Here is a 14381-nt window from a genome sequence, read left to right on the forward strand (position 1 = left end):
TGTCAGTTAATTAAGTCCTAAGGTGAAGATCACACACATAAAATTACATTAAGAACATCTGTATCAGAGGTGGTGGTATTTTCCTGTCATGACAGGAAGCTCTATTAAAAGTCCATCTGCATTGATCTCATTGACCACATGTGCAATGTATTATACTGTACTGTTAAGCAGTGTGTGGTATATACCTAAACCAATGTTGTTTTAGATGAATGGAGGTCCTGGACAAATTTCTTCCAGCCTTTGCTCGTCCAACTAGGCCTATTGTAGTCCGGTCTACCCTACAGGTCAGCTTAAACCAAAAAGAATTTTCATGCTGGTCCAGCGTGGTTTATGCTACATTGGTGCATCAAAAACTCAGCGGGTGATGGTTTTCAACAGCATGGTCTTAGTGGGGGAAATGCTGTGAAAAGAGCAATGCTTGTCTTTTCAGTTGATCTATTTGTATTTTTTTTTGTAATTCAGTTTTGAGGCCATGCAGCGTAGACACACCACCCTTAGAGAGAAATGCCGCAGGCAGGCTGTCCGTGGACCGGCATACATGTTCAGCGAGAGAGGCACCAGCCTTACCCCTGAGGAGGAGCGCTTCCTGGATGCTGCCGAGTATGGAAATATCCCAGTTGTCCGTAAAATGCTTGAGGAGTCCAAGACTTTGAATGTGAACTGCGTGGACTACATGGGTCAGAATGCATTGCAGCTTGCTGTAGGGAATGAACACCTGGAGGTCACAGAATTGTTGCTGAAGAAGGAGGGGCTGGCACGAGTGGGTGATGCCCTGCTTTTGGCCATCAGCAAGGGCTACATGCGGATAGTGGAGGCCATCCTGGCCCACCCAGCATTCGAGGGTGGACTGCGTCTTACACTGAGTCCCCTAGAGCAAGAGCTACGTGACGATGACTTCTATGCATACGACGAGGACGGAACTCGCTTCTCCCAGGACATCACGCCTATGATTCTGGCAGCCCACTGCAAAGAATACGAAATTGTGCATATTCTGCTACTTAAGGGGGCTCGCATAGAGAAACCACATGACTACTTCTGCAAGTGCGGTGAGTGTGCTGAGAAACAGAAGCAGGATTCTTTCAGCCACTCAAGATTAAGGATGAATGCCTACAAAGGGCTCGCCAGTGCTGCCTACCTGTCACTCTCCAGCGAGGACCCTGTACTCACAGCTCTTGAGCTCAGCAATGAGTTAACACAACTAGCCAACATTGAGACTGAATTTAAAGTAAGGAGATGCACAGAAACACATTCCAATTTAAATTCACATAAATTTATTTGCTAGGCCATGAAGTAGATTTTCACATTTTCACTGTCAAGAACCCCCAAATATTATGATCCCCTGTTTTCATGTATACAGATCTATAATGTGTGACAAAATATTAAGTGAGATAATAAAAACAACATGTCTGCAAAATAAAAAAGGCTTTTATACTGTCATTGTCCTAAAGCTAAATCAATTTGTTAAAGAAATAGTTCACCCAAAAAATTCATGAAAAATTAATTACTCACCAACATGCCATCCCAGATGTGTATGATGGAGGAGTTACATTTTTGGTCTGTTTTAACCCAAAAACAGTTAGATCACTTCTGAAGACATGGATTAAACCACTAGAGTCGTATGGAGCTTAATTAATATTTGTGGAGCTTCAAAGTTATTGCCACCATTCAATTGCATTGAACTGACCAACAGAGCTGAAATAATCTTCTAAAAAAACATCTGGGTTGGCATGAGGGTGAGTTAATTATGAGAACATTTTAATTTTGGGGTAAATTAATATTTAAAATATTTTCTGGAAAATATTTCCTTCAGATGAATACCCACTATTAGAATACTGTTAGATGTACAAACCTAAGTAAAAACACAATACACAGTAAATAATCAGAATAAATATTGTTTCAGAGAGAATAGTGCCTTGTATAGTGCCATCCCTGAATTGGCTACATCACTCTACCATCTCCTCTCCACCAATAGCTGGTGTGTGGTGGGCGTTCTGGCGCACTATGGCTGCCGTCGCATCATCCAGGTGGATGCTGCACACTGGTGGTGGTTGAGGAGATTCCCCCTATACTATGTAAAGCGCTTTGAGTTTGAGAAAAGCGCTATATAAATGTAAGTTGTTGTTGTTTTTGTTGTTGTTGTATCTCCAAATTATGAGCAAGCTAAAGGAGGCACAGGGGTAAGGAGAAAATATAGCTGTCGATAGAATAAAATAATTGTGAATAATCACATGATTTCCAGTCTTTAGAAAGTAGAATTAAACTGTAATGTCAAATGTTGGGTAGCTCAGCGAGTATTGACACTGACTACCACCCCTGGAGTCGCGAGTTTAAATCCAGGATGTGCTGAGTGACTCCAGCCAGGTCTCCTAAGCAAACAAATTGGCCTGGTTGCTAGGGAGGGTGGAGTCACATAGGGTAACCTCCTCATTGTCACGATTAAGTGGTTCTCTCTCTCAATGGGGCACGTGGTATGTTGTGTGTGGATTGCGGAGTTTAGTATGAGCCTCCACATGTTGTGAGACTCCGCTGTGTCTTGCACAGTGAGCCACGTGATAAGATGCGTGGATTGACGGTCTCAGAAACGGAGGCAACTGAGACTTGTCCTCCGCCACACAGATTGAGGTGAGTAACCGCACCACCATGAGGACCTACTAAAAAGTAGTGGGAATTGGGCATTCCAACATTGTGAGAAAAGGGGAAACGATTTTTTTTTTACACTTTTTTCTTTGAAGCTTTCTACCAACCGCCTAACATGCCTTTGAAGCCCCCTGGGGATCTTCATTTTGAAAGCCCATGTGGCCCTGGAACAGTGGCTCTGTGTACAAAAAATGAAAGGGAAAGTTCACCCAAACATTTTAATTTAGTCAACACTTATTCACCCTCATTTTTTCAAAACCATATGACTTTCTTTTTTTTTTCTGTGGAATATCTGTGGAGATATCAGGCAGAATGTTAGCCTCTGTCACCATTAATCTTTTTTGTATGGAAAGAAGATGCGAAAGTGAAGGGTGTCTGATATTCAGCCTAACATCTTTTGTGTTCCACAGAAGATAGAAAAACAAAGGGTGGTAATCTCTTTAAAACAAGATTTTACTGCATTAATGGCAAAGGCATTTTTATGAATCATTAAGTAATTTGTGGATAATACAAATTCCTTTAAAGTACTCTCATGATATTTCAAAGCACATTTTAATAATAATAATAATAACAATAATAAAACAGCTTCTCATTTAATCTAAGAGGACTCCAATCATGATTAGTACTGAAAAGTCTTTGCTCATTTGAGCTCACAGACCAGCAAAATATTTCACATGAAATCCAATTTCCCACCCTTGAGAGAACCCCTTATTATAAATTAGAGGCTTTTCGATGACAGTTTCTGGTTCATAGAATCTCTGTACACAGAATTTTTCTAAAATAAATTGTTTCTCTAGAGAACTCTGCGCGCTTCAGCGATGTGTGTTGTTTTATATTTAAATGTTTTGGTGAGAAGTTCTTCACTGAAAGTAACTCCTGGGAAATGTCTAATCACGACTTCTCCAATCCAGACAGTTTTCCCCTTATTGTGCTTAGTGAGCTATTAATTGAAAATGCTCCATTGAGAGCTTCCTGTAATCATCCCGTTATTATTCTCTCATCATCATTTTTCTCCACAGACTATCATTTTCGACTGTTGATTCTGGGTCTGGAATTCGACATAAAATGTTTGATCTCCTAAAACAATGTGATTCTATAATTACTGAGGCAGGCTTCTCTTGGGTGCCCTCCATTAGGTACATTACTGTTTGAGAAGATCATCAATTAGACTTCCATTTAGAGGTGTTACTTGGGATTTTTGTTTCAGGACTTCTGCACATCAATGTCTTTCATAGCTGAGTGTGCCCCTGTCGTTTACTGTTTGGGTCTCTGTTGGAGTAATCCAGTAATACTGTTTCTCTGTTTTGTCTCAGAATGACTACAGAAAGCTCTCAATGCAGTGTAAGGACTTTGTGGTTGGAGTATTGGATCTCTGCAGAAACACAGAGGAAGTGGAGGCCATTCTAAATGGAGATGTGGATCAGAACCCCCCAAGCGAACACCACAGGCCCTGCCTTAGCCGGGTCAAACTGGCCATTAAGTATGAAGTCAAAAAGGTACTAAGTAATGTACTCTGTATATCTAAACTATTAATTATAACCCAAAGCAGAATAATTTCACAAGTGCTTACAAGACAATGTCTAATATAATAATTTCTGTGCAGTTTGTGGCCCACCCTAACTGCCAGCAGCAGTTACTGACGCTGTGGTATGAGAATCTATCAGGCCTCAGGCAACAGTCTATAGGCGTGAAATGCTGGACAGTACTGGGAGTGATGGTCGGTCTGCCATTTCTTGCCATTGCATACTGGATTACACCCTGCAGCAAGGTAGATCATTATTGTCCAGTATCAATTCATCTAAAAACAATGAGCAGGCCTTCCTTTTTATCCACTGTACAACATTGCAGGATTAGAATATAAATATCCTTTACACAAATGCGTGTATGCAGATGCGAGCACTTGGCCAACAAATTGTCAATGAGCTGTCCAGATTGAACATATTAACATACGTTTTTGTTTTACTGTGGCGGTAACACGCCTCAGTACTCAAGGGAGTGATAGAATTGCCATCAAAAGTTTGTGCCATTTAATTGGATTCAGGTAAGTTGCTATAAATTGACCATTCTGACTATATCTTACTTGCTCAGCAGTATTCTCTTCAAACTGTTGCTCTGCCATGATAATAGTTGACTTGAAAGAGAAAACTAACCATAGAAGCAGACTAATGTCCCCTACAGCAACCCTTGTGCCAACGTTGAGAATGCAAGACAGTCTGTAACTCAACAACTCATGAAATCAAGATTGCGCAGAAAGAAACCTCAGCATTCATGCACTTGTGAAAAGTATGTTTCGGTCTTTACAATATAGATGAGTGGTTCTCAAGTAGTGGCTACACCCAACAATGGATGGAACAGGATCTGTTCTAAAAGGGTCACAAACATACATATATATATGTGCGCGCGTGTGTGTGTGTGTGTGTGTGTGTATTATTTATTTAAATGACATAAAATGTCTCATCAATTTCCATATACAATGCATCCAATCAAACCCTGAAGTTTTTTGGCCAACCTGGTCTAATAGAATGAATGTTACTCTATTTACAATTTTGCAAACTGACTTGTATGTGCCACTTTCTAAATTTTGCTGCAGTTTCCTGGTGAAATGTACTCTATAGAGGCACTACAACAACTGTGTGATTTAATCATTGTCACACAAATCACGAGTACAATTGCTGATTTTGATTTTATAAAAAATTGTACGCATTATTTGAAAAACGGAACATTTGAAAACTTGTATTATAGACCCATCTACATATTCACTCTTATTCATATGTCTTTAGCTTGCTTGGTAGCTCACCTGATTGGACATTTATTTGGACTTTGAGCGAGATGACCGTGGTTAGAAACCAGCCAAAGACTCACAAAACTGAAAGTGGCATAGAAGTGACACAAAATGACGTGGTTGCTTTAGTTAATGTGTCTTTTCTTTTTTCTTTCTTTTTTAAATTTGCATTTTAAAGCACTATCAGTTAGGGTAAGGTGCTGGTTAAAGGTAAAGATGTCTGTTTTGTTTGGATAGGTTTAGGGTAACGTTTTAGGTTAGGGAGGTATGCTTTACTTATTAAAACATCCATCTAAAATTCAATTTAAAAACCTCATCTGATTACAACCTCATTTTGCTCGATTTTGGCGCCCCCCGCTGGACATTTCACTTGAAAACTGCAGCCAAACATGTAATGAAGCATGCAATTTCAGTTTTGCAAAAACGTTGCAATGCTCACATAAATTTCATGAGACCAGGCTGTTTTTGGTGCAAATCAATCTGGCTAACTTGGACAGGTTGTGATAAACAATGTAAAAAAGTGTATATTCTGTAAAAAGATTGCTTTTATGTGCCTTTTTAATTTATATTTTTTACAGGTGGGACAAGTTCTCCGCAGTCCCTTTATGAAATTTGTAGCTCATGCTGTCTCATTCACCGTCTTCTTGGGGCTTCTAGTTCTCAATGCTTCGGACCGATTTGCAGGAGTCAAAACCCTTCCTAATGAAACCATCACTGATCATCCACGTCAGATCTTTCGCATTAAAACCACTCAGTTCTCTTGGACAGAGATAATGATCATGAAATGGGTACTTGGTGAGTATCAGTCTTCAGTCAAGCCTGATCAACAGAATCATTTGTAATCATTTGAGTTGTGATCTTGAAATGTCCTCTAAAGAAACAATTTTTGTAATTTTTTACTCACCTTCATGTTGTTTCAAACCCATATAACACAAAAATAGATGTCATGCATACAGTGCGCCTCAGTCACCATTAAATTTTGTTGTATCGAAAAAAGATGTGATGGAAGTTTATGGTGACTAAGACTAACGTTATGTCTGACATCTACTTTCGTATACCCTGAGAATCTTTTTTTTTTTAACAACATGCGGTTGAGTAAATGATGACAGAATTGTTATTTTTGGGTGAACTATCCCTTTAAGATTGATTTCACTCATAGTTTGCATCAAAACACCACAAAAAGAAACATAAACATAATTATGATGAAATACCCTTAATTCTTTGCTTTGATTTCTCTGATCAGGAATGATCTGGTCTGAGTGTAAGGAAGTTTGGGCTGACGGGCCGCGTGAGTACATAATGCATTTGTGGAACGTTTTAGACTTCGGCATGCTGTCGATCTTCGTAGCATCCTTCACTGCACGGCTCATGGCTTTTCTTCGAGCTTCGCATGCACAGCTGTATGTGGACTTGAATGTGACCAATGCTGACCTGAGCAATGCCTCATTACCAGCAGACGTAGCCTACTTCACTTATGGTAGGTTGCGTGCTGTCATGCTCTATTTAAGACCAAAAACGTATTGAGATATTTGTGTTTTCTTTCATTTTATCAGTAAATTCAAGAATGTGTGTCTGTTTCTTTTCACAGTGACATGCTAATAAATGTAGCACATGCTTTTTAGTTGTCCTCTGAGTTGAAACCAAATGCTGCCATCAAGTGGTGATACCAATAATTTACTGATTTCTGTCTTTCAGCCAGGAACAGGTGGCTTCCCTCTGATCCTCAGCTCATCTCTGAGGGGTTGTACTCAATTGCTGTGGTGCTGAGTTTCTCTCGTATTGCCTATGTTCTGCCGGCCAGTGAGAGTTTCGGACCCCTGCAAATATCCCTCGGCCGCACTGTTAAGGATATTTTTAAATTCATGGTCATCTTCATCATGGTCTTCCTTGCCTTTATGATTGGCATGTTCAATTTGTATTCCTACTATTTAGGAGCCAAGTACAACCCCGCTTTTACCACGTAAGTCTGGGTAATTTACAATAAAAATATATTTATGTAGGAATTAATTGTTAAAGGAATGTTACAGGTTCAATGCAAGTTAAGCATAATATTGATAACCCAAAAAAAACAAAAAAACATATATATATATATATATATATATACTGGCAGATTTTGCTCTTATGGAAAGAAATTGGTACTCACCAAAGTGGCATTCAACTGATCACAATGTATAGTCAGGATATTAAAGGTGCTATATGTAAGATTGACAACAAGCATTTGAAATGGGTACTGCGGTCCAGATTCAAAATATTTAAGAGTTGTCTGCCCTGCCCTAGACTCGAAGCTCATGCAGGTTGACATGCAAATTAGCCAATTTAGCTTCAGTTTTAAAGAATTTATGGGATTTAAACTGTCTCCATCTTCCAAAGGCATCTCAAATATTTATCCTTGTTTTACTACACCTCTGGTCATGGTGGTTTTTAGACTTATAGAGGCTTTTTAGGTTGGGTGGAAATCTGTTATCTCTGATCCAGTTTGTTTGCTGGCTTCCATGGCTGCAGCATGCAGTGTTGTTTGCCTGCAAACCTGTTGAAATCTGGCAATCCGGCAGTGATGGAATACTATTTGTGAGTGGGAAGTGGGTGGGATCACAGGCCAAAACATAAACATAAATTCCAGCCCAGAATGGAAACTTCAAAGTAGAATATACTGGCTTTAGCATTGTCATCGTAGAAGCCAGTATTTCAACTTAGCATGTTTCCTAATTCTCTAATTACATATTTTGGTAATTTAATGATTTAGTACATTAAAATTATTACATATAGCACCTTTAATAATGTGAAAAATTACTATTTGATTTTTCTTTTCAGAACTTCTTAAAGTACTTCAAAGAGTTCTCATCAAAAAATCCTCCACGTGCAGCAATGACAGCTTTGCAGATTTTTGGCATTCTAGCTGTCGGTTTGTCCAGATATTCAGGTGACATTTCACCCCACACTTCCTGTAGCACGTGCCATGGATGTGGCTGACTTGTCGGGCACTTCTGATCCACCTTACAGTCTAGCTAGCTGATCCCACAAATGCTCAACGGGGTTAAGATCCATAACACTCTTTTCCAATTATCTGTTGTTCAATGTCTGTTTCTTTGCCCACTCGAACATATGCTTTTTGTTTTTCTGTATCAAAAAGGGCTCAATTCGTCCCATAAGGCCTGTACCCGAGTCTTCTCTTTACTGTTGTACATGAAACTAGTGTTAATCGGGTAGAATTCAATGAAGCTGTCAGCTGAGGACATGTGAGGCGTCTATTTCTCAAACTAGAGACTCTCATGTACTCTCTTGTTTAGTTGTACATCTGGCCTTCCACATCTCTTTCTGTACTTGGTAGAGACATTTGTCCTTTGTCTTTTAAGACTGTAGTGTACACCTTTTGTATGAAATGCAATTTCAAGCATTGTATAGCCTTCATTCCTCAAAACAGTGATTGACTGATGAGTTTCTAGAGAAATGTTTTTCTTTTTTGCCATTTTTGACCTAATATTGAGCTCAAGCCATGCCAGTCTTTTGCATACTGTGACACCTCAAAAAAAAAACCACAATGTTAAGCTTCATTTAATGAACCAAATAGCTTTCAACTGTGTTTGATATAATGGCAAGTGATTTTTTTTTAGTACAAATTTAGCAATTTAGCATGATTACTCAAGGATAAGGTGTTGGAGTGAAGGCTGCTGGAAATGAGGCCTGTCTAGATTTAAAAAAATAATAATTAAATAGTGATGGTGCTGTTTTTTACATCAGTAATGTCCTGACTATACTTTGTGATGTGTTGAATGCCACTTTGGTGAATTAAAGTACCAATTTCCACCCGAAACAGCGAAATCTGTACATTACTGTGTGTGTGTTTGTGTGTGCATACGTGTATTACAGGGTTGAAGAAAGTTTTAAGACCCTCTTCTGGTCCATTTTTGGTTTGTCTGAGGTGATCTCTGTGGTCTTGAAGTATGATCATAAGTTCATTGAGAACATTGGTTATGTGCTCTATGGGGTCTACAATGTCACGATGGTGGTGGTATTGCTCAACATGCTGATTGCCATGATTAACCATTCATATCAGGAAATTGAGGTGAGATCAATTTACTTTTCTTTAACAGATTTGCAGTGTTGCAATATAAGTGAGTAGTGCCTGGATCATTTGTCATAATGTACATGGTTGTGTGTGTGTGCGTGTGTGTGTGTGTGTGTGTGAGAGAACAGGAAGACGCTGATGTAGAATGGAAGTTTGCTCGTGCAAAGCTGTGGCTCTCCTATTTTGATGAAGGCAGCACTCTTCCACCCCCCTTTAATCTAATACCCAGCCCCAAATCCTTCTATTACATGGCTCAACGCACCAAAGCATGCCTAGTGAGTTTATGCAAGGCCAGAATCCGTACTCAAAGCAGCCAGCAAGACAAGGGAATGGCCAATCCACGGTCTAAGGTCAGAGTTCATGAAAGGGTTTTTGTTTTGTTTTTCAAGTTAAGATCAAACAAAATTATACTTTTTTTTTTAATATTTCTTTTTTATTTATTTTTCAGCTTCATCGGTTTCAACCTTACCATGAACAAGAGGGATTCACAGTTAGAAATCCCATCAAACACCCGACACGATATCAGGTACTGATAAATGTTTTCCCCAACTCTGTAATTTATAGTAATTGAAGGCAAAGTCATCATATTACTTTTGTAATCTTGTGTATTTCCAAGCAAAAATGGATCTTCGATAAGAAAAAATGTAATGCGGTGCTTGATTTGATCCGTTGGGATTTGATTGGATCAGGAAAAATGGGCATTCCGTAGCACATTGGAGACAGGTGGTTGGAGGGGGAAAGGGTTGGAAAGTAAGAAGGATTTGTGACATCAGCACAAAAGGCAAGTCATTTTAGAGGTGGAGCAAGCTGCTGTATTACACGTTGATTACGTGGATTTAATCTTTTTTTTTTTTTTTTACATGAAATAACGTGCACAGATGCACTGTGCCAAATGAGACCAGCAACACGCATCAAAAAAGTAAACGGGGTCAATTTGATTTCATGTTGACTTGAACTCTCTTGATCTCATAGAAACTGATGAAACGTCTCATCAAGCGATATGTCCTAAAGGCCCAAATTGACAGTGAAAGTGATGAGATCAATGAAGGTAAGATTAACCTGTTTTATGGTGTTTAAGGAATAGTTCACCCAAAATGGAAATTCTCTCAACATTTACTCAGCCTCAAACCATCCCAGATATATGACTTTCTTCTACTGAACACAAAGATATTTAGAAGAATATTTCAGCTCTGTAGGTTCATACAATGTAGGTGAATGGTGACCTAAACTTTCATTGGTTTAATCCATGTCTTCAAGGCACGATCATGATTTCAAGCTTGATTAAAATTACTAGTGCTTGACGCATATGCTGAGCACTAGATGGTGCTTGGAAATGTCATCTAGCTTGAAATCACGATCGCCAATGAGACTGCAGATGTCAAGATATACTATGAAAATGGAGTTATATTTTGGTCTGTTCTCACCCAAAACAGTTTGAATTGCTCCAGAAGACTTGGATTAATCCACTAGAGTTGTATGGATTACTTTTATGGTGCCTTTATGTGCTATTTTAAGCTTCAGAAAGAAAGCAGAAAGAAAGTTCTGGGATGGTATGATTGTGAGTAAATAATGAGAAAAATGTTTTTGTGAACAATTCTTTTAACTAGACTTATAAGGACAACCAAGATGCATTTCTTCATTTGTTTTTCTTTGATGTATGCCCTAAAATGCATCCCTGTGATTGTCCAATGTTATAGTATACATATTTCCACACTCTATGTGTAGAAATTGCTATAACCTCATGTTTCTTGTGATTTTGCGACCAAATATTACTTGAAACCCATGTTTTGTGTGTTATGTTTTATCTCAGGTGAGTTGAAGGAGATCAAGCAGGATATTTCCAGTCTCCGCTATGAGCTCCTTGAGGAAAAGTCACAGGCCACTGAAGAACTTGCTGAACTAATCCAACAGCTTGGAGACAAACTCAGCAAAGGAACCAAGAGACCATGAAAAGTGGACCATTGCAATTGCTTGATGAAGAGGCTACCCTTGTACAGCTCACAGAAATCAGATCTGCTAAAAAGTTTAGTTTAGAGGCTAACTTTTAAGCCCCTTTATACTCTCACTCTGTTTTAGTCATTGGTTTGTGAAATGTTTGAGGCTGCCGTTCTGGGCATTAGGTTGCACATTAATGCAATTAAATTAAGTGATTGTAGCACTAACTCAGGAGAGATTCAACCTATAGAAAAATATGGATGAATATATTATCACAGTACACAGAGCTATGTGTGTTAGTATTAAATATTATGACAATGTATTTTTAACAATAAAATATATTTCATGTTTTTGGTTGTACTTAAATTTTTTTTATGTAAATCATGAAACATGAACGTTTTATTAACATAAATAATGTGAATCTCACGAGACCTGTCAAGACCATGTCTGGGTCATATTTCACCCCAAAATCAAAAGAAACTTTTTTATTATTAATTTATGCATATTTAAATGAAATCATAAAGATTACTGTAGTTCAATAATTACAATCTTATGAGAATCACACTTGAGAAAAATGGCAATTAAGGAAAAAAAAATGTGTATAATTATCAGGAAATTAATGTCATTGCAAAAATTTTCCTAAAAATAGGCTTCGTTTTATTTATTTTTTTAAGAAAATGTCATTATTTTATTTGATTTATTTAATTGTGGGGTGAAATGTGACCTGAAAATGTTTTTGTCTGAAATACAGATCCAAAATATTTAATAATAATAATAATAATAATACAAATATATATCATTACATTTTTATGACATAAGACCTTTCATCAGGGCCGTGCACATACATTTTGAAGGGCAGTGGCCCAAACCAAAAAAGGGACACTAAGAGGGTGGGTGCTTATTAATACAAATTATCCAGTTCTTACAAATATACAATTAAAAGTGAAGACAGTACACGCTCTAATAAATTTCAGACTTTATTGTAGATGTTTTGATAGAACTTCACAATTACACATGGCTGATTATAACAAACTATTTACTGTTTTACATTTTGATATTTACCTGTTCCATTTACAGAAAAACCTTTTTATTTGCTACTATGTCCTGAAAGATCTTAATAATCTCATCTTTTATGATTGGGATGTCCCAAAATGTCTGTGCACGGCCCTTGTATTGCCTTTCTTTCTGAATCTGAACATTTTCTGTCTTTGGCTCAGTTCCAAGACCTTCAATTTTACTCTGTTGAGTTGAGTCTGAGGCAGTTTCATCTTAATATTGAGAATAAATAAATACATGGAGTGGTGGTTCGATCCCCACAGCCACCACCATTGTGTCCTTGAGCAAGGCACTTAACTCCAGGTTGCTCCGGGGGGATTGTCACTGTAATAAGTGCACTGTAAGTCGCTTTGGATAAAAGCGTCTGCCAAATGCATAAATGTAAACAAACCTTTTACAAAAACATTGTAAATACAATTGTTCGGCTTAGTGCTAATTCAATGTATGTTGTTGTAATGCAATTACATTCTCTTGTAACTCTTCCATTCAAATAATGTAATGTCCATCTTTCTTTTCATCACACTCTAGCATATTCCTTTACTGTCAGCCAGTTTAACAGTTTTACCTGTAACCATCTGATTTGGCTGATGCTCAGTGGGCTCTCCCTCACTCTTTGAGCATGCCTCTGCCTCATCTTAAATGGAGGTATGAGTATTAGACATTTTATTTCATATTATACAGCATAAATCTATATTATATACTATACTATGCTAATTTACAACTCATTTAGAACATTTATATTAACCTTTTAACTATGTATAGGCCTACTATTAATATGGTCTTAATAAAATAATATAAATAGCCTATGATGTGTTATAGATTACTAGTATCAACTAAAACAAGTAACTATAATGGGAAACAGGGCCGGTTCTAGACATTTGGAGGCCCTAGGCAAAATGTATGTTGGAGGCCCCCCGCCATGCCCTCCTCCCCTCCACCTTTCAGAATTCACGAGTTCACACTTACATCAAATTAAATAGAGTAAAGATTATGCGTATTTGGCATGCTGTCCAGGGGAGGGCTCCAGGATCTGAATTTTGGCCAGATTTACACAGTATTACATTGGATTGCATTGTATTTTGGATTGTGTTGTTTACATCCAATAAGAGATTATTAAAAATCAAAGTGAGGAGATAGGGGTGGTGGAGGGATGCTGATAAACTGTCAATGAACAGAGCTAAGTCTGCAGTATATATACCTCTTATCTCGTTGATTATCTGAATGTGCTCCTCCCGAACTTTGTTAATAAAACATCATTTAATAAAAAAGACTTGAAAACAAATATGATTCCTAACCATTTTATTTATACAAAACCTGTTATCAGTATTTTTATATTTTTACTTAAATGTGCATATTAATGTAACTTTAATTAACGTAAACAAAAAAATAATAATCTGAAAAGTCATCTTTTTTTTTTTTTTTAGCAGTCAGGACGTTTTTTGCAGTACTTTGTTCAGTAATTTATTTATGGTAACACACTAACCCACTATTTGGAATAATGAACAGTTTTGTTTTTGATAGACTAAATATAGTCATATTAGGTATGTATTGTAGAGAAATACCTTATGATACACAAATCAGCTGCTAGTGGAAGTGAAAAGACAAGTTAATTTCGTCAACTGTAATTGTGTGCTTATTCATATGCTTAAGATTGCATACTTATTTTCAATAAATATTGCAACAGTATTTATGATTGGAAAACGAAAAAAATGAAGTCTATTATGGTCTATAGTCTATTATGATAGACTAGAGCAGTTAATGTAGGCTAAACATCTGCGTTTTAGAAGATATACAGACTGTTTTAAAACATAATAAACAATGCTTTTAGTATAGTGCGTTTGCTCTTTGACTGACAAACTTTACTTTTTCTGTAGTATTTTGCGAGTCAGCTCCTGACTAGGGCTG

The 14381-nt window shown here is 37.6% G+C and overlaps 1 protein-coding gene across 5 annotated transcripts; it reads left to right on the forward strand.

Moving 5' to 3' along the window:
• Positions 1 to 469: 469 nt before the first annotated feature.
• Positions 470 to 11591, forward strand: LOC127635901 (short transient receptor potential channel 7-like). 5 transcript variants are annotated; one of them, XM_052116182.1, is made up of 11 exons: positions 470 to 1225; positions 3951 to 4133; positions 4241 to 4405; positions 5998 to 6214; positions 6663 to 6896; positions 7115 to 7379; positions 9287 to 9482; positions 9614 to 9841; positions 9934 to 10011; positions 10458 to 10533; positions 11296 to 11591. In XM_052116182.1, the coding sequence occupies exons 1-11, from the start codon at positions 473 to 475 to the stop codon at positions 11433 to 11435; spliced, it is 2535 nt and encodes an 844-aa protein (XP_051972142.1). In that variant the 5' UTR covers positions 470 to 472; the 3' UTR covers positions 11436 to 11591. The 5 variants fall into 5 exon arrangements, with proteins under 5 accessions (XP_051972142.1, XP_051972138.1, XP_051972139.1 ...); XM_052116178.1 differs by having other exon boundaries at positions 473 to 1225; positions 9614 to 9828; positions 9981 to 10011; XM_052116179.1 differs by lacking the exon at positions 9934 to 10011 and having other exon boundaries at positions 473 to 1225; positions 9614 to 9853.
• The last annotated feature ends 2790 nt before the right edge of the window (positions 11592 to 14381 follow it).

This window comes from Xyrauchen texanus, chromosome 43 (genome assembly GCF_025860055.1).
Source record: "Xyrauchen texanus isolate HMW12.3.18 chromosome 43, RBS_HiC_50CHRs, whole genome shotgun sequence".
Taxonomy (NCBI): domain Eukaryota; kingdom Metazoa; phylum Chordata; class Actinopteri; order Cypriniformes; family Catostomidae; genus Xyrauchen; species Xyrauchen texanus.

Bases quoted from the DNA above. Each gene is read 5' to 3' on its own strand.
- LOC127635901 (XM_052116182.1), top strand. From the start codon at position 473: ATGCAGCGTAGACACACCACCCTTAGAGAGAAATGCCGCAGGCAGGCT. The intron at 9,483-9,613 runs GTGAGATCAATT...GTGAGAGAACAG, and splicing joins ATTCATATCAGGAAATTGAG to GAAGACGCTGATGTAGAATG. The intron at 10,534-11,295 runs GTAAGATTAACC...GTTTTATCTCAG, and splicing joins AAGTGATGAGATCAATGAAG to GTGAGTTGAAGGAGATCAAG.